Below are 21284 nucleotides of genomic sequence, written 5' to 3' on the forward strand. Positions count from 1 at the left end.
GCTCAGTAAAAAACATCATAACCCTCAAAAAATATAGGTACCTAAATTACTTTCCAAAATTATAATCGCTGTATCCCGAATACTTTCACGTCTGTACCATTATTACGGAACCCAAAAATGTTAAGCTCTTCGAATGATTAAAGGCACTGTAAAAAGAAAACGAAGCTTAGATCCGGCCACACGGGCACTATTGTTACGGACAATGAATTAAGTAATAACATGAATTGAGAAGATTTCTTGAACCGATGAAGATCTAACTTGCTCGAAATGAAATGAAAGTCATTGATTATTTAACCAATTGTTTTACCGCATTATTACATAAACTGTTTGTATCAGAATTCTAATGGTTTGTAGTCGTGCCCGACGTCATCCCCTCGTCACGTCACTCCTTTCACTGTTGTCGTGCTGACACCTCCGGCAATTAACTTGTCACTGCAACATTATCGTTAATACTTTTGAGTGTTGAAGTAAATATTTTATTAGATGTCTCAAGTTAAACGCGGTCATACAGTTTACGTTTACAAGACCGTATAATGATTATTGGTGCTTTTAGTTTTGGATAAGTAACCGCGCAGTTACGGCAATACACTTAAAAGGCAACACATATGTTTGTCATTCTCAAAATGGCCAGATTGTTGAGACAATAATAGGTTCGTACCGAAAACAAATTGGCTTGCGTCATTCTCGCGAGGTTTTCGCTTAATGTTATTAACATCGAGTTAGTTAACATGCATGATATATAGTCTTCATTTGAGCGAGTCCATGTGAGGCTGTAAAGTCGCATGAAGTGCAAGTTTCCTGTAATCATGGCGTTGCGCAAGTTCGCCTCAGTGTGAACTGTATTACTGTACCTATATGACATCATATCGTAGTTTCAACACTTTACAAACAAAGCCGCAAGCCTCTGGCACACATTGTGTGCTCATTTTTAGGACAAACAATGAATTATTTGGGAAATAAATTAACGTACTACATTAACCGAGGATGGCGGGGGTCTCAGATTTTGTCTGACAGGTTTAAATATTCTGTCAATGAAGCTAACTTCTCTCAATCGTCATAGATGATCAAATGATGATCTTCACGTCTATACATAGTTATCGTGACTTAACCCGTATAAGTTTAGATTTAATTTAATTTGAAGAAAAATTAAAATTGAAGCCTCTTGCGATAAGCACTTTTTAACGAAGACTAATAGAATTTTGATTGCCATTACTGAGATATTACCAAATGTAATAGTATATTTGGGTTTGTGGTAATAAAGTTGTACCTCAAGCAAATCCTACAACACTGAATTAATGCTTTATGCATTGATATTAAGGCTAAATATGTTCTTTATGATAAATTGCTTAGATTCTGCTCTAAGTAGTCTACTTCGCTTTAAAATGAAACCAATTCAAATGCAGCAATATATACGAGCATAAGGGACACGTGGCTTACGTATATGCGGTAATTTCCGCGTCATGCAGATACATAAGCTCTGCCACAAATATCACTCGTACTTGTAGTTCATACAGCGACCGCTATTACCCACGACCCGGGAGGTCTCCCGGAATCCGGCCCACTACGGAGAAATTATCAATTTCCTTTTGGGTAATGAATGATCTTGTACACGAATCTAAAATCGAAATTTTGAGCAGTGATATAGCTTTAGAACCCTCGATTCGCTTCGCTTCGATTACCTATGGCATACGTTTCCAGAAAATGAAAAGGTCTGTGAAATGTCTATGCAATCTGGAATACATAAGTGCACCAAAGATGTTTGTGGCTATAAATAAAGAAGTTATGAGCCTTACGAAACGCTGGTGCTGTCTGATATACGAGTGTACTCCAGCGCACATTCCATCTGAAATCGTGCGGTGTAACCGCAGACCCGTATTGGTTCCTACTGCATAATCAAATTACATTAATGGCCCGTTTGTGGACCCCTCTCAGCTTTGTACTGGCTGTCTCGAAGCCACCTCGCGCCGACCCCGGAGTCAATAACACGAGATTTGTTTGTAGAATCGAGAATTGTTGTTGGTACCTTTTAACATGATATGTACTACTTTCAAGAGCATTAGCGTGATCTAGACTTTCTCTATGGCACTGTATATGGAAGCGGTCGACAATCATTTATGAGAAAAAGCAATAACTCAAGCTTAGGCACCCACGTACAAGATTTTAATCATACAACGTGTCTAAATCTAGAATGTCAAGGTACAAGTTAATTTATACTCTTAAAACTGTGGGATTGATTAAAAGGTAAAGAGTATTTAACTTAAAAAGTAATTCAACCGGTAAAATATTAAAGCGGAAATAATTAATTAAGCTATAAAAAGGCCCATATAACGTTATGACCCAACTCCTCTGCATTAAGTTAAGAATGATGGGAAATAAAGAAGTCAAAACTTTACCGTCTAGATTTTTGTTTATGGGTGCTACACGTGGGCATGTTTTTGGCTAACAGCCTAATGATAGCCTTATTTGCGAGTTTCTTTACTTCGGATTGTCTGCAAAAGAAATACAAAAATTTCATATTTATGATAAAATAAACATAATTATCCACAAAGATAGTGTTTGAGCCACCCAGAATCATTGCATGCTTGATATTGCAGCCTGCTATCGACAACTGTGTTATTGGCTACGCATAACGCAACGCGTGCGCCGATAAAACGGTTCAATAGTTTATCAACACAATGATTACAACTATTGTTTAATTTTGAATCGATCGAGAACTGTGAAAACTTACATAACGAAGTTTACCTTCGCCGTAAGCCATTACTTAGCCACCCCTGTGATAGGTGAGGGTCCGTCCCTTATATTGCCGTAACATAAGGGAGTGGCTACTCATCATCATCACTCACTGGGGTGAAGAAGACAATATTAGTTTATAACCGGTCTGTTGCCTTGTCTGATAATTTAAAATAGCGTTGCGCTATCTCTGCTAGTCACGCAAGCTTGTGTTCTGAGTAATTATAATTAAAATTAAATATTTATAGTAGTTTGTTCATGGAAAATAAGAAATAAAAATATAAAAAAAGAACAAAGAAAATTCAATAAAAGATATAATTGGAAAAAAAATATACCTAGCAGAGCGTGGTTTCGATCCACGGACCTCTGGGTTATGGGCCCAGCACGCTTCCACTGCGCCACTCTGCTCTTGGCAACATTGTTGAAATTACCGATTAGATGATATTGGGTCTTACGTATTACAAGTTGAACACAGATCTAGTAGCAACTATTATATACGAAGGTAAACAATTATTATATCTGATTTTCGTATTGATTATACTAATTAGGAATAAAGTTGACAGTGATTTATATAACAATGAGAATTAATTGTCGGTTGTTTCAATTGAATGCAAACAATGCTATTTTATTTTACGTCTATGCTCTTAGAATACTAACACAAACATATTTCTGGGGACTGGATTTGTATCTGGTCATGATTAATTCGTACAGCTAAAGATATTGAGTTCCGTAGAATTTAGACAAAATATATGTGATTAAATTGTTAACAATAGAAAGGAATTTGGTCCGTAACGGCGTACAAAGGGTCCGTAGTACTTTAATTGGTAGTTGTAATTAATTAAAGTCAGTGACCGAACCGCGGCCAACTATTGTCAGTGGCGGATTAAGAGTATCCGAGGCCCTAAGCACAGAGCCTGTGTAGACCCCCTATTACTTAAATGGAAATAGAAGGTTGAAGAAATTGACCGAGCAAAGCGAGAGTGATGCACATGTAGTTTCAAATGCGCGAGCGAAGCGAGCGCGAAATTTTTTTCGGACTCGTACGGAGGTAAAATTTATCCCAAACGTACTTAATTTTTTGTTTGTTGACAAATGCAAAAACGAAGGCACATAGTTTCTGAATACGCGAGCGAAGCGAGCGCGAAATTTTAATTATTTTTATTATAAACTCAGAACCAAAATTACGTACAATGTAGCCCAAACGTACTTAACTTTTAATTTGTTGACAAATGTAAAAACGAGGACATATAGTTTTTGAAAACGCGAGCGAAGCGAGCGGGAAATCTTGATTATGTTTTAAGACTCAGAACTAAAATTTCGTAAAAGGGCTACATTTCAAACCTTCATTTCTTTCTGTTGGACAAGTAAGATGGATAACGTAAGATCGATAACAACGTCCGCGGACTTAACCGGTGGTCCGCGGACCACTTGGAATGCCTCCAGGCACCACCAGCCCACCACCACCAGGACCACTGATCTAAAGCATCCAAAATTTTCGGATATGTTTGTTATATTGCACTCGTAGTTACAGCGTGAGCTTCCCAACGACTGTACGATAGCGACTTCGGAACGCTATCGTTGCCTATTAATTCTTTGCCCAACGATGAGTAGAAGCCGAAAAAAAATTGTATAACAACTGCACAATTGAAAAAAAAAATCACTGCGATCGTACAACAATCTACAGCACTGCGACCAATCAAGTTTAGAGGCGGGGGTGTATGAAGGGTCACTCCCGAACTGCTCGCGCCTTGTGATTTCGGATATATTGTGGATGAATCTCGATAAAATGTAGGTATAAAATGAAACGCCAGCAGAGGATGGAGGCCCCTGGAGAACAGGGGCCCCAAGCACGTGCTTGTTGTGCTTATAGGGTTAATCCGCCACTGACTATTGTATAAAGCGTTTAAAGTTTTAGTTTATAATTTGTTCTGGATATGTCGCCTTGAAACTACATTGGTAGTGAGTACCTCTGCGGTAGAGAACATGTTGCGGTATTTATTACTTTTTTATCAGAACATGCGCACTAGTAACTTAACAATAAAGATAAGGCATACATACACTAGGTATTAAAATAAAGGTTGCATTAAAAACATTTAAATATGTATGCATTGATTTATTATTTAATTTCCAGGATTGGAACGTAAAGTTTACAATTTTCCTTATATTGCTTAGGTATTTAATTAGGTACTGCTAACTAAATGAGACTCTAACTTGACTAGCCTTAATAAGACCTAGGTATTTATAATACTTATTTAGGCAAACTTGAAATAACCTGTGTTTAAAACTGTATTTTGCAATATTTATATCAGACACAATCAAATTAAGGTTATATCTAATTTGGCTCTTATTGTTTTCATGATAATAACTTCCTTCAATATTTATAGCGCCATCATCAGTTGCCTAGCCTTTCCTCATGGTTTTCAACGATTTGCATAAAACGAGATTATATAATTATTGTTTTGTTCTTGAATACGAAATTAACACATCCACGTTTGATTGTTTAACACCTCTCAAAACCAGTCGATTTGCGTTCAATATTGACATTCGATGACGACATTTTCCGGTTTAACAATTTAATGAGTTTCTAATCGATTTAACGCATACAATATTGTGTTCACGAAGTTGGAATTAATGTACATAAGTAAGTAACCAGAAACAGTATGTTAATGTGAGTGACAGTGGTGGTGATGCCAAGTGCCGGCCACTGGCGAGCACTGCCGGGTCTCTGCTCAGCGCGTGAGACAATTTTGTATGGCTTATAACGCCTCGATATTAAACGGATGTCACGTACCAACGCCTTGAGAAAGCACCGCTCCTAACAGATGGCAGATGGCTGCCTGCCCGAATATTATTGATATTTTACGAAGACGTGCTGAAAACTTAGCGAGCTTCATGCATTCCCCATAATACGACCAAATAACTGCTGCAGTATAATTTGACAGAATTGTCCGCACGTGCACATCTTACGAAAGTTTCACCGGAGCAAACAGATAACCATGGAATTGGAACATCGTTGTACTTTATACGGCAATAACTTTGTTATCAACACTACCTTCACTGTTATCTGATTTAAAATAGAAGTGTCCTTTTAATCCACGCCTTAGTATCTCCCTATTCGGGTTGCCCTATATTCAAAGAGCAGCATACAAATATATATGATTCTCGTGTAGCGCCGAATCTAAGTATTTCATCGATGCAATAATTTATACTCGTTTGTAATCTTCAATGAACAGTTAATGTTTAATAAGGCATGCAGTATTCGTATCAGAGATAACAGTAACAAACAAGCTTGTTTAACCTGTCTCTAATCAAGTAACATTCATATCTTCGTAAATTCAGTTCTTAATAAAAGAATATAGTCATTTAGTTAGCTATCGGCGTACTCGCGGTAGTAATTCATTACAAAACAGTGGAGTTTCATATCAAAGGGCAGGGCGTTCGGTTGATTTATCATTCGGACACCGAGCCCTTTGTTTTCTTCACGGAGTACGGCGGCTTCAATCACATGTCGCCCGGTCAAAAGTTCGCCGCCCGACACCCAAAAAGAATATTAATTATATTTCATAGACATGAAACCGTACCCAACCTTTCTCACTACCGAGTGTCATTCAAACAACTGACGCTTTCTACTGGTTTTCCGAAATTATTTTTCAAAAAGTTGCTCATTTTATACTTAAGCTTAAGAAAAATGAAATATGGATTAAACACCGAAAAGTAAAAGTGGAATCGGACGTCATTTGAATTGTTGAGAGGATTTTAAAGGATTTACCCCGACCACATTTTTTGTTTATCTTTTTAATACAAAAGGCGTAGGCTTACATAGCTACAAGTTCGTAGGAAGAAATAACTCAGAGCTTGAGAGTGGTCAAAAAAACATTTGTTGTTACAAGCTGGGAACAGGAAACAAAAAGTGTCATCATGGCTTTAGTTCAATGTCAGTGTATCAGCAATGCGGCATTTTTACAGATCTGCCTGTAAAAACAAATGGCAACGTAATATGAATGTTGTTTTGTGTGGAGGGTGCCTGCCGAGTGCGGGAGCCGAGGCGGGCTCACCGGGCCCCCGCAATTACCGACTTACCGTAGGGATATAGCGAATTACTCTGTTGAATACATTTCCGGGAATTTAACGACTTAAGTCCTTTCAACACTCACTAGGCATTTTCTAGAAATGTAACACGTTACATAGCACCGAGGGAACTGCCGATACTTGCTTGTTATTTACTGCAGACCATGCAGAGCTTACCTATCTTATTTATTACTGGAGCAAGTTTCCATTCGAGATAAGTTTCTGTTCGAAAGCTATCGTAAAATGGAGATATCATTTGTCTCGATAGTTGGGTCGTTCTTTGGAAATGTACAATGTTATGTCCAGATGTTCAATGAAATTTGATTCAGTTATTTAATGGGGCGCATGAAATACGTGTATTGTGAGGATCGCGTCAATCTGTTCAGTTACTGCCTGCACCTTTTGTGCGGATGTGATTTTTTGTTAGGATTCGCTTGGCACGGGCTGCGCGGGCGCCGAGCGTCGTGCTCCCGCGACGGCTGCGCCACAGTTGCCGTGATTTGAGCAGGTGATTTAGGCGCACGTGTCTGCTGCTACATAATACGCATTCATGACTATTAGCACGTGTGTGCACAGAGGTGCAGAATGTAACAGGAGTTTTGTAAAAGTTCGTACAAAAGTGTTTTTTTTATGAATAAATCCTTATGCACTGATTTTTATCTGTTATACAAATGTATCAATATTAAATAAAGTCTGAGTATAATGACTAATACCTGCTGAACCGCAAATACGCACTGATTACTATGAAAATGCTTAATCAAACTTACAATCACTACCGGTATAGTAGCGAGCTTTAAAAGCTCTCTCGAGTGGCTTGCGGCTCGGGGAGATAACACAAAGGAGTGATTTATTTCAAACACCGATTTCAAGTACATACATCGTTCATGTATCATGTGCGCTGCAAATGTGGCGCCTGGAGCGTCGGCGGCGGCGTCGGCCGGCGTCTGCGCAGGCATCGGTGACGTCATTGAGTCCAGAACACTGCGACCCCATACAAAGAACAGCGGCAAAGCAAATTGCGTGTGAATTCCTATATGTATACTCAATCAGAGTGATTGAACTGAACATGATCTTTTAGTGGATATGTTCAAGTTAGGAAGCCTGTGAGCCAGACTTGAGCTGTCTGTAAAAATAGTAAATCAAGTTTTCTCAAGCCTTCACCAGTGTGTTGTTATCTAGATAAAGCGAGATCTGATTTACAGCTGTCAGTTGCAATTTGCTAACGAGTGTAAAACATGTCAGGGCTTCAGATAAAGATCATGGCCCACTCGTATTATTGAATGCAAATTGCAAACACAAACGACAAGTATCGTATTGGAGATAGATTGAATAGAAACTAATTATTTACTCACGCATTGTCCTGTCAGCGACAGCGGTCCGTGTTGGTTTGGTAAATAGAGAAAATCCTTTTACTTCGTTTGCTTTGAATTGACTTCTGACTTGCCTAGAATCATAAATAAAACGGTAGGAAAGCTATGAAAGCGGCGGCCGCAATCTGTAAGTTATCAAGGAGTTAAGGGGTTAGATAATCGTAAGAATAAATAGTGGTTCATATCAACAGAGAACAAAAAGTGTGCTGTAGTAAAGAGTAATCTGTGCAGTTGAATGGGCTCGCCCTCTTATGTATTGTCCGGGCGTTAACGAAGGGCGAGCTGGCACACTGGGCAGGTAAGGGCTGGTGCACAACCCGTCATAAATATCCGGCGGCATGCGTCCTGGGAGCCGGCACTATCAACAATGCCCTGTCATTTCACGCGCTAGTGTTAAACGTTTTCTAGTCTCGTTGTTCGCCCCGAGCTATTTGTTCTTGTTAGTCTATGGGAAAATGTCGAGCTTAGAAATGACTTCCATGTTTGACACAGACATCTTAGTAAGGGCAACTTTAAAGCATAGCTATAAGTTGATAGAACTCTTATATTAAAATATTTTATTTATTATTTATATTAAAATATTTTATTTTTTGTTCACAGAAGGAGGGAGTGGGCCAAGCTCACGCATTTCGTAGCAAGTCGTTCAGGAAGCCTCGACCATGTCATTGGTGTCATCAGCCGGTGCACAACACAGGGTCCTGTTGCAGAGGTAAGTTGCATATAAACATTTGTTTAATAACTAATTTAAGTAGCTATACCAAGTTGCACTTGAAATATTCGAAAGTATTTTATCTTGGCCGATTTGTCTATTCGTAGAAACCTGACTTGCGATTCTATATATCGAGAGGTTTGACATTCAAAGATCATTGAAGACCTGTTAACGACAGAATCAGTGTTTCAAGAAGATTGTTGTTAGTGAAATGTCACGTTAAATATCAATTTGCTTGTCGATGTTTGAACTAAATGTTCAATGAACTGTCAGGTATTTTGATTCTGTGAATGTCACGACCTTAGCAATATTTCTTCGTAAGTAATGTTCTCTATCTACAACACATTTGATCTATTGAGAAAAAATATGCATATTTTATTGCTTCAAAAAATAAGCTGAAAGACTTCGATATTTCAGTCTTACAGTTAAGTAACCTTCATGGTACATGAGAGGTACATAGGTACCACAAAAATATTTTAAGATATTTTAATAAATTCGTATTTGTTTCAGTGTGCAAATATGTCTGCCACACGACGTGCGAGAGCAAGGTACGTAACATAAAGTTAGCGACACATTATCATGACACGCGCCTGCGCCCGCGCCGGCTTAGCTGAAAACGGTGGACGTAACGTGCATGCAATTAGAATTATGTCTAGAATAAGTGCGATCGGTGCCAAGGTTCCATAGAATATAATAATCCGCATATGTATGTAGAACCGGAGACACACAGTATGTCCTATGCATAATAATCAGATCCAAACACAGCCTGAAAATTGTTTTCAGAATTTCTACAAAAACCCCATTTTCAATACGTAGGTTTCTCAGTACATTTGGCATCAAACGAAAGACACGAATCAGACACAAACATTTTCGGAATAATTTCATAAATGTACGGTGTCGCCCTCTAGTAACACTGGGATGACTCATGATTATGAGCTGTGAGCATAGTCGCACGCGCAGAGCGATAATGTTAATATTCCAAGTGGTAATCTTATAAAGCTACCGAAAGATGGCGTCCGAGTACTTCTAATGTATTTGTAATAAATAAGTTATCTTACATAGGTATGTATGTTATAGAAAAATATAGTAAATTATAAAATTTGTATCGTGAATTTTTGAGCAGTATTATTGTAGAATCTTTTTTCGGCAATGTCATTCGTACCTAATGATAAAATGTTGTCAATAGATAAAATCTAACTATCAGGGTATTTAACAAAAGTTTTTGAAGATAATGATCAATTAAACGACTTATTACCAAAGTTCTCATGGCTACTATGTGCAAGCGCACTATTATCGTGGTGATATCATTGATGTTCGTGACCCGCCACGACGGTTGCTGAGCATACCGTGGGCTTATCCCAGCTTGCCTACTAAAATTTATTCATATGCTAGATAATAGTCCGGTTTGTTTCTCTGCCTGTCCATGTTTAGCGAGCAATGAGCATTTGATGGCAATCAGCTAGTTGCCGGCGGTCACGCTTCCATTGTTCAATGTCTTACCGAAATTGGCCGCTCAGCAAACAATGTACCAACACCGTTATAATAACGTGATGTTGGACACTGTCAATATGTACCGAGGGACCTGTGGTAATTGGCAATGTCAATATTTTACTAAGGTTTACAGTTTACTAAGGCTAATTTGATTTTTGACTCATCCTTTAACGTTTGATAACTGTAACAGTTATAGCGATATTTAGGACTTTGAAAATACTTATCCTCATATTAATTGTCAATATTCTCTTGAAAACCCGAAAACCTAAAACCTAACGAATAAAGATAAAAAATTATCTTATTTGTCCTTTTTCCGGTATCACGTTTTCGACCCTTTTTATACCGTAGAATCTCCCTACACGTAAAACTTTCAATCACACGACAAGGCTGCTAAAGATGCCTAGACAGTTCATAGTGCAAGTTTATGTTAAATGTAGACTACTTTATATTTTGTGCAAGCACAAACACAAATTGCTTTCGGTAGTCTACTGCAAACAAACACGCAAAGACTCGCTTGTTTTTGTTTTGAAACTTGTTGTTTGTTCTTGTTGGAAACTGGCACGCCATTGAACAAAACTGCAATAGGACGCTTAAAGAATTTCAAACAGATACTTTTGCTGTTTCGCATCGAATTTATTTATTTATTTATTTATTTAAAATACTTTATGCACATTGTACAACGGCGGACTTAACGCCTTAGGCGTTCTCTGCCAGTCTACCTTAGGGTGGTGGTGAAACAGAAGTGGTAGGTGCAACACACTTTGAGCATAAGTGCAAGAAAATAAAAATAAATATATTTATGTATATATAAATATAATAAAAATATATATATATATATATTACTGAATCCAAGAGAAGAAAGTGAAGAAAATGAACTAGTGTAATGATTCCGCCAACTTGCCATGGATGTGATTACGCAGTTTAATTTTAAACGTGTGTCGACTATTTACCATCCTGACCTCCAAGGGTAGCTCATTCCAGAGAAGGATAGATTTAACAAAGAAGGAAGAGTGAATAATATCTGAACGGTGAGCAGGGCAATGAAGAAGACGATTATTAGAGGAGCGGAGATTTTTATTGTGCTGTGAACACACATACTGAAAGTGAGAGGTTAAGTATGCAGGTGAAGACGGGGTATATAGTATAGAAAAAAGAGTAGTTAATGCCCTCATCACACGTCGTTGTCTTATCGGTAGCCATTTAAGTTGCGCTCGATACGCTGACACATGATCGTACTTGCGAAGATTAAAGACGAATCGAATGCAATTATTGAGAAGCCGGTCTAGTTTATTGAGCAGATCTGCATTCAGGTCATAGTAGCAAACATCACCATAGTCGATTATAGGAAAGATTAAGGTTTGCATAAGCATTGCCTTTACATGGACAGGTAGCAAGTTTTTAAAGCGATAAAGAAACCGCAGCGTATTCGTGATTTTCTGACTGACAGCTGCAACTTGTGCTTGCCAATTGAGTGAGGAGTCAAGTTGTAGGCCCAAATTCTTCACAGAGCAGCTGTACGGTATAGCTATCCCGTCAAATACCAAAGTTGGCAACCCAAGGGCGTCTACTTTTCCTAAAACTCTTGAGCTACCAATGATAATGGCTTGGCATTTGACAGGATTAACTGCCACTCCGAACCTGTCAGACCAACTCTTGACTACCTCCAAGTCCTTGTTCATTTTAACAAGCGTAGCTGCCAACTCATTCACTTTTGTGTGACGATACAACTGCAAGTCATCGGCATAGAGATGATACGAACACTGAAGTTCAGGAGTAAGGAAATTTATAAATATAGAGAATAACAGAGGTGAGAGTATGCCGCCTTGAGGAACGCCAGCATTCAAAGTACACCAGGTAGATGAATCCTCATCCACCCGAACCGACTGCTGGCGATCATGAAGATAAGAAGAAAACCAGTCTAACGCCTTAGAAGAGACCATAAGATTGGATAGAATAGATAAAAGGATATCATGACTGACGGTATTGAACGCATTTGAAAAATCCACGAGTACCAACACTGTGAGATTAGCGTCTTCCATAGCAAATCTAATATCGCCAGTCACTTTGAGAAGGGCAGAAGAAGTGCTGTGGCCCGGCCTAAATCCGGATTGGAAAGGGCTCAGTAGCTTATTGCCGTAGATGAAACGAGCAAATTGCTTATGAGCACAAGCCTCAAGCACTTTGGATAAGAAAGGTAGGATGGAAATTGGACGAAAGTGACTGGGGAGGGTGGGACTGGAAATTTTAGGAAGAGGACGCACGTAAGCTTTCCGCCAAAGTGAGGGAAAAACTCCAGAGTAGAGAGAAAAGTTTATGATATGAGTGATAACAGGAAGGATTGGGACTAGGATAGGGACAATCATCTGACGGCTGATGTTATCACACCCCACCGCCTTAGATTTGATGGACAGGATAATCTTTTTGACCTCTTCCTCGTCGACTGGCTCAAAACCAAAAGATTCGATATCGGGACGCGTTAGACCATGTATATAATTGAGAGTATCTTGCTTCATTAAATAGTCCAAACGAGAGGAAGAAGAAGTGCAGAAATGACTATTTAAAGCATCAAAACTAATTGTGTTAGGCAGGTCCAAATGTCGCGATTTGTCAATACCCAGAGTTCCAAGAAACTTCCAGATGTCAGCAGAAGACGAGGATGATATATTATTCAATATATGGCGGCGTTTAGCATTACGTATCATCGTATTACACCGATTCCTCGCAGTTTTAAACTGAGCCCAGTTTTCATCAGTACGGTCTTTTTTAAATTTACGGAATGCACGGTCCCGCCTACGCATTGCTATACGTATGAGTTCAGTCATCCACGGTGCTGGCGGCCGTTTCACTCTGACTTTTTTAACTGGTGCATGGCGATCATATAATATGTTCACCATGTTATTAAAAATCAAAATTTTATGATCTACATCATCAGAAGTCATTAATGGTGTCCAATCAACGTCTAGCGCATCCTTGACCAACCGCTCAGCATCCATCCTTGCAAAACAACGCATTTACTTGTTTATTTTTATGTTGTTACTTAAAGGTGAAGATACAATTTTCCGTTTAATCTGACTTCGTAGCTCTGCTGAAGCGTCGTTTGGGCCTGAAGCTTGTAATTACAAGCTCCCCTCGCTGTGACTCTGCTAAAATTAAACATTAATTACTGTATAATGTGCATATTTATTACTTTCTTTAATACAGTAACACTTAACAGACGTTTTCAGTTGATAATTCGTACAGCCTGTGGGGCTTTATTACGCTGAAAATTAAACAAAGAAGGTATCTTAAATATTTGAGTGTCTGTGTTTGTATAGCTGTCTCATGTAATCGTCATCTTATGAAAACATTTTATTCTACTATAATAAAGCAAAAAACAAAAATGAAGCACGCTTTACTTATAAGTGCACTTTATTAACCATACTTCAACAGCTTTAGTGTAACTGAAACAAACTAAACACAAAATACCTATGATATCTAATGCGTCGCAAAACGATGGCAGCTCTGCAGGTATGCCACGACACTAGGTTATGCCCTGCAGCTTCCAATTTACGTGAATAGACTCGTGATCATATCCTCACTGTATCTCCCACGACAGGCTGCAACGTCAAAGGGGAAAGTCGACTTACGTGCTACATATTTAGTTTTTAGTTCACTAGCAATTTGTATCTGTATGTAGGTACCTACTAGCTTTTTACGGGTAAGGAAACTGTTTCGCACACCCAAATATAAAGTTACTGATGTAGGCTTCAAGAGTAGTTGCTTCAGGACGCCTGTTAAACTTCGCGAAAGCTGTCTAGAATAGGATTTAAGGAGTAAACATAGTAAAAAAGTGCATAGTTAATACATTAACTATATGCATGCAAAAATATAATTATAAATCTATTGATTTATATTATTGCATTATGTAGCACCTATTAATCAATTACCATATATAGTAACCAAATAGTATATATAAATCAGTTTTTAAAAGATGTGAAAGATAAATTGAACTAGAAATAGTAATATTTTATGGAAACCTACATAATATGGCAGAAGCTTTCAGCAAAAATGTTATTTTACATACATATAACATTTTACTCAAATGTGCCGAGTCCACGTCACATTCATGTCAGGAAAATTCTTACAAGAGAATTGGATAAGAGCTTTGTGAAATTATTTTTCTGAACACGAGGCAACGTTAAATTTGGCGGACCACTTGCGGTTTATATGTGTCTTACTATGTCTTGCTTGGTGACTGTTTACGCCCGTGGCTTTCCTACAATAATTAAGTATTTCAGTAAAATATTTGCCATGGTAGTGAATACAGTGCGATATGCGAACATTTTCAGTGCTTGTGAAGCCAGGCTTTTTCTCGCGGTATCGTAAATCTGCAATGCTAATGAATCTTGCCCGTGTACCGGTATCAATAGTTATTTATACTCTACCGACACAATGTTGAGTTAAACCTTGAAGTTGAATGAAGTTTCCTTTTAGTTAAAGGTTTTATAAAACGTGTTTTGTAGATCCTTCTAGGATGTCGTTAGTTGAAGGTGAAGGACTTTGAGATTTATATTGAGTTCAATGTTGATTGTAGATTGAGGAAATAAATATTAAATAAATAGTAATGATAAACAATTAAAAAAACACAATATATATACATAGTTCAAACAGTATTACGGATAATTTTAGGTGGTTTGTCTTTCTGTTTATGTATGAATAATATGTTTTCTTTTAGAACATAACCTAAATAAATGTAGGTCATCGGTAGCCAGAAAACATCTAGCCCGCCATTAGTTATTTATGTCCCACTAGTTATCCAAGAAATGATAAGACTAAATAAAAATAAATTTGACTGGAAATAAAATCTGTACTCACATTATACCCGATAGTAATACTAATACATAAAGAAATTGTCGCATATTTTGTACTGCTATTACCGAAACACAGAGATCACTCGGAAACCCGTTACTTGGGCTTTTTAAATGTAAATTGAATCGTAAAATGCTCGTAAATTTTACAGCACAACGTAGGAGTCTTCTCGCGAACGAATTCTTGAAGCCACATACGTCCGAGTAAATTGTATTGTGACAATAGGCACCACATAAACTTAGATTTAATGTTACTTATTGTTAGAGGTAAATAAAAATGTAGTAAAACTAGCTTCGGCGTGTGACTTTAGGAAGAATAAAGAGTAAAGTCCCTGAGAGTTAAATGAATCCTAAGTTTTTCTTTGAACATCTTCCTGTCAGTAACTTAGATGTCCCATAAAATATTTATTTATTAGTTTGGCACTTCAAAAGCCAAATAGACTATCAGTTTCAAAACTTGTGCCAAAATTCTTTAAAGTTTCCGTTCAAGCATTAAGCAGTCACAAACAAACACTCTTCGAATTATGGAGAAAAGTATTGGTATTTTGAGGATATAAAGAGAAATATTTCGATTGTGAAATAACTGAAATAAGTGAGAAAGACAGTGCCGATTGTAGGATGCGGTGCGGCTGGAAGTGTCGATATCAGGCACGATCAGCAATAACCGTTTCGTTTTACACTCGAGTCGACTCTTGTTTGAGGGTCCCGCACTCACGGGAACATTGATTCCATGTAAGATACATTTTAATGGCCATGAAACTTGTGTTGTAAAAATACAATGGCATTTACTCGTAAGTTTGGCCAGGTTTTCAGAAATATCATTAATTGGTGCATCTAAAACTTCAATAACGTCGTATCAGAGTGAAATCTTCGGAAATGCTAATATGAAACGGTGCAAAGTGTATCCTATGACTTTCTTCTGAGTAGTTAAGTTTTTTAAGGCTAATACTGAATTAGGATGTTGCCTATATCAGATTACTTAAGTTGAAAAGGCAAGATAATTTTAATGAATGGAGGTCCTGAATTTTTAACTAACTGGCACCTTAGTATCAAATAACAAAAATAATGAAGAATATCGTCGACAATCCTTACTAATATTATAAATCGGAAAGTGAGTTTGTTTGTTTGTTTGTTCCGCTTTCACGCCGTAACTACTGAACCGATTGCTTTGAAATTTTGCAGACGTAAAGTTAGAAGTCCGGATTAAATAATAGGGTACTTTTTATCCCGAAAAAAATAGATATTCCCGAGGGAAAACAAAAATATTGTTTGCTTGATGGATGGATTGTAGATGGCGCTGTGTGTCGTTTAAAACAAGGTAATATATTGCAAACGAATATAAACATGTAAAGGACAATGGGCACAAATATATGGGACCTGGTATACCCCACCAATAGGAATGTCATATATATCATTGGATAGGCCTTTTTATGTAGGACAAGATTTACTATAACAGCTTTGCTGAAATGTTTGTCCGTTCTGAGATATAGATCAAAAACTGTGCTAAAGTTAGAACTAAGTAATCTATTGATACCTCAAGTTTTTAAAGGAAAATCTAAGTACTAATAACTTTAAGTCTTGTAAGTACTACTGTGCCCGTTAGGATCCATAATTGTTACTATTATGTAGCATTTCAACCTTTTATTGTACCAACTGGATGTTGGGCGTAGTGAGAAACCGCACCAATAGGAAAGTCATAAATATCATTGGATAGGTCTTTTTAACTGGAACAACATTTACTATGACAGCTTTGTTCTATTGTTTGTCCGTTCTGAGATATAGATTACAAACAATCTTAAAACTGATGCTAATCAATACTGTAATCTGATTTTCTTTCATACAAGACTTACACTTAGTAGTTCTTAGATTTTCCTTTAAAAACTTGAGTTATCAATAGATTACTTAGTTCTAACTTTTGCACAGTTTTTGATCTATATCTCAGAACGGACAAACATTTCAGCAAAGCTGTCATAGTAAATGCTACATAAAAAGGCCTATCCAATGATATATATGACATTGCTATTGGTGGGGTATACCAATCTGCCCATTGTCCTTTAGAAGCTAAATGATACGATAATGAATCCCCGAAAATGAGGAATTCCCGAGGGATGATGTACAATTTGTTTAATCGTCTAAACTGTTTTTTTTTTACATCTACTTATATATTGCAAACGAATATGAACATATAAATTTAGAAGCTAAATGATACGATAATGAATCCTCCAAAATGAGGAATTCCCGAGGGATGACGTACAATTTGTTTTATCGTCTTAACTGTTCTTTTTACATCTACTTATCCTGAAATAACTATAATTCAACGAATTACTAATTGGTATAAGTATTAGTTAAGTTATTTAGTTCTTGAGGTATGCGATAGATGGCGCTGGGTGTTTTTAAAACGTGGTAACGATGTGTTTTTAAAATACGTAAGAAGTGCAATGATATCTCGCGCTTTAACCTGTAGCTCATTGTTCAATCGCGAGCTTCCCGATAGCTCGATAGATGGCGTTGTGCTTTTCTGTATCGCGGTGTTAAGGTTCGCCGCGAATTAGTCTTAAGGTGTTTTGAAATCAGTGGGGCCCAGTAGGGCCAGGGCCAGCCGGGGCTGCGGGTTGTTCGAAAGAGATACTGCGGCCCTGGTATATAAAAGGCCTAGAACGGAACACTACGATTTTAGTCGGTAAGAGTCTGACACTCCCTCACCGCTGCTAACCCAATTCCAACAGACCTCCCATTTCAATTTAAAAGACTACAATTTCCTATAAGGGTTTCATTTGCAATGACCATTAATAAAGCACAAGGCCAAACTCTAAGGGTTGCTGGAGTACACTTAGAAAAACATTGTTTTTCGCATGGTCAGCTCTATGTAGCGTGTTCCTGGGTTTCCAGTGCCCAAAATCTGCATGTTTTTGCTCCACAAGGGAAAACGTATAATATAGTGTACCATTCAGTTTTGGTTTAACAACTAATCGTATCCAGCGTTACATCGCGCTTCTTAGATTTTTCCGTGGGAATGAGAAGTTTTCTTATAGTTGTGATTTATACCGCAATATAACCGAATTCCACGCGGGCGAAGCCGCGGGCGGAAAGCTAGTTCATAATATTTTAACATTTTAATTACAAGTGGGGCTGGCTTGGTTTTCTTCGAGATAATCAAACTACAGTACGATCACGAAGCGGCAGGAACGTATTTTTTACGTTTGTTAATTAAGTGTATTTTTAGCACCGCTGGGTGTAAAGTAGCTGTAATTACTGCGAATCCGGCTTTGATAAATGGGGTTTAGATAAAAGATTTAAATGTAAAACCTTCTGGATCAATAAAAGAACATTCGCAACTGTTCGCTAAATAAACATCACCTTTCTTTAACACTCAGTTTTATTTGCTGAGACGAAGACGAGACATACTTTTTGGTTAAAATTATTTATAAATTCAAATCTCACATTCTTCTTAGATTTTATCGATAAATTATAGTTTATAGCGTCTAGTTCTCATAAACGGAATGAGCATTTATTATACGTCGGGAATTTATGTCACAAACAAGGTGTTCATATTTCAGCAAGACGTTGGGGTACAAGTACAAGGGTGTCATTGTGTGCGGTGCCGTTAACTCGGTGTCAACGTTCTGCGCACGCGTGACGTGACGTCACCGCTCATTGAAACACTCCTACAAACAAACTTGTTTTGGCATATAGCTAATATTTCATGCTCCACAATCACCAACAGTCCACTGAGTTTGTGGAACGACATTCGATGAAAGATATGGTCGTTCGGATTGATGGAGTCCTTCCAGTAATAAACACGTTTTTGATTTGACATGAGTACCTACTTTTAAACAACCTACTATAATATTTTATTTAGGTAAGTGAAACTTATGTTAAGTACATATGTGAAATGTAGACAATAAAGTATGAGCCTATGAGCACGTGTGACAAAAGCTTCTGCGTTGCGACAGGTTGAGAGGTGCGAGTGAAACGCGCGGGTGCGCGGGCGCAACTTAAGAATGAGTAATGTTCCTAATGCTTACTCATAGCGCTTACGAGGAAATCGAGAGGTCTGAAGTTTCGGTTATTTTTACACGCTTTTTATTAGCTTCACCTGTATGTTTGTATGTTTGTTTGTAACCGACTTCTTTGTTAACTTATAAATATAAGTAGTCTATGATCTGGCACAAACTATTTTGATATTACGTATGAATTTAGAAGAGTCCACGAAAACTCCCACGTGTCGTGAAAAAGCTCATTTTTGAAAAAGCTGTAATTCGTAGGACAATAATATTATGGGTTCCTTAATTGTCATTTTTGCAATCAAGCCAAGCAGTCTTAAAAATAACACCAATATGTCGAGCTTTTGATTGTAATTGAATTGGCTATGTTTTTCCTAGTTACGATCGTACTTAAAAGATATTTAATAGCAAAGAAAGCAATGTGAATGACAGCGTGTCGGTGCGACATTCAGGATATTATCTCCCGTAATAGGTAGGTGGTGGTGGCGTGGAAGCTGGTGGCTGCGGCGGCCGCGGGCGCGGGCCGAGTCAGGTGCAACGCACGCGGCGCGCGCGCAGCCCGACGCGACCAGTGCCACCGCGCGCGTTGACTGGCCCACGCGCACGCCAAATCTGCGTTTCGCGATACAAATTCGCACTAATGCAAACAGCTTCCCATTTACAAACAAAATCCTTTTATAGTCGCAAAGCTCGGTCGCTCTATAAATAACGCCAACCGGTGGGCCGATGTGCTCTAGCGAGTTCGCGAAATCTGTGCATATGTTCTTATGTTATAAACTTGAGATATTGGACTATTTTAACAACTCTGAACCGAATAAGGAGAGCTGACCGCTAGGCGTGCGTCTTGGGTGATTATATTTCCATAAATATTGAATCAGTATTGTTAACAGTATACTTTGTAAGTGTGCGTAAGAAAAGAGTAAACGTTACATGATTATTATTGTTGCCATTTACTTAGATAATAATAATAAATCTTGCAACATTACTTTTCATTAAAAGCCTTTCAATTCTTCTTTTTATTGGACAGGCGTGTAGAAACATAACTATAGAGCTTTCTTTATAGGTTTTCTAAAACAATGCTTCTCTTGTACAATTGCCTATAATTGACACGTCCTTGTGTAGATAATAATTATGCATATCAACCTAAAAGTCGTACTTGATGTTATCTTTTTGAGCAGCAACGAAAATAATGTTATCTCCTGAATTCACAAAATCTTTCGAGAATCACGAAGGCTAGCGTTTCACGTTATCTATGCAAATGGTAACGCTATCAAAAGTCTGAAGATTTTTACAGATTTTTTCTAAACTGTACCTACATAAAAACGTTGAATCTCATCATATCAATGTTAAAATATGCAATCTTTCAATCCAATCGTTCAAGGTGAAAGCGATTTTTTTGGTTATCACTTAAAAATAGTTGTAGATATTACCGCGAATGACGATCGTACGCGATAACACTGTTGTGTTTCAGTTTTACCGATAAACTAACTCCTTGAGTCACGTAGCCATTGCTCAATACACAGGTGCTGTAAGCGACTGTAACGCTAGACGACTGATTAACGTACTATTAGTAAATACAACTTATATAATCCGCTTCATTCAATATTATATTCTAATTTCCCAGAAGTGTATGAACACGGAGTAGTCGTGAAGTGCTCTACTTGGTCGCGAGAGCCGGTTTTAATGGTGTCAAGTGTTCATTAAGATGAAGACGGCAATTTAATCGGTCACTTGGAACAATGTGTACCACAACTAGTTAATTGTAACTAACTGTAGTAAACGGAAGATTGGTAACTCCATAAAAATTAGGAACGGGACTGAACTGTGTTCAAACATCGTGTGTGCAAAGATTTAGTCAGTGAATGCAACGGACTTGATAAGTGTGAGTTTGTTGAAGTTCTATGAGGATATAAAATGTACTACAGTGGGAGATTGGACAGCAGCAGCACCTCATCGGGTAGTTCTGATTTGAGGGTAAGTTTTCTAAAGCTTGATGGTAAATTGTCAGTTTTGTATGGCATATTCATCTTGACGAATGACGATTCTCAAGTATGTTAAATGCAAC

The 21284-nt window shown here is 37.8% G+C and overlaps 1 protein-coding gene, 1 long non-coding RNA gene and 1 other non-coding gene across 16 annotated transcripts in view; 1 reads left to right on the top strand and 2 right to left on the bottom strand.

The window, feature by feature from the left end:
- LOC124645783 (tensin-2) overlaps positions 1–21284 on the top strand; it is a 91926-nt gene that overhangs the window by 8644 nt on the left and 61998 nt on the right. For 8 of the 12 annotated variants that reach the window (XM_047185669.1, XM_047185668.1, XM_047185667.1 and 5 more), the window contains exons 2-3: positions 8769–8877; positions 9388–9425. In XM_047185669.1, coding sequence (XP_047041625.1) covers positions 8769–8877; positions 9388–9425 — 147 coding nt within the window. Of the gene's footprint in view, positions 1–8768; positions 8878–9387; positions 9426–19800; positions 20068–20097; positions 20118–20843; positions 21194–21284 lie in introns of those variants that run through there. The other 4 variants (XM_047185674.1, XM_047185676.1, XM_047185677.1 and 1 more) reach the window with 4 other exon arrangements.
- Positions 287–8720, bottom strand: LOC124645787. Of its 3 annotated transcripts, XR_006986276.1 has the most exons (3): positions 8151–8720; positions 7676–7779; positions 287–432 (listed from the first exon to the last, which is right to left on the bottom strand). It is a non-coding gene; the product is annotated as an uncharacterized LOC124645787 (long non-coding RNA). The 3 variants fall into 3 exon arrangements; XR_006986274.1 differs by lacking the exon at positions 7676–7779; XR_006986275.1 differs by lacking the exon at positions 8151–8720 and having other exon boundaries at positions 7676–8144.
- Positions 3067–3138, bottom strand: Trnam-cau. The gene has a single exon. It is a non-coding gene; the product is annotated as a tRNA-Met (tRNA).

Source organism: Helicoverpa zea, chromosome 3 (assembly GCF_022581195.2).
Source record: "Helicoverpa zea isolate HzStark_Cry1AcR chromosome 3, ilHelZeax1.1, whole genome shotgun sequence".
NCBI lineage: Eukaryota > Metazoa > Arthropoda > Insecta > Lepidoptera > Noctuidae > Helicoverpa > Helicoverpa zea.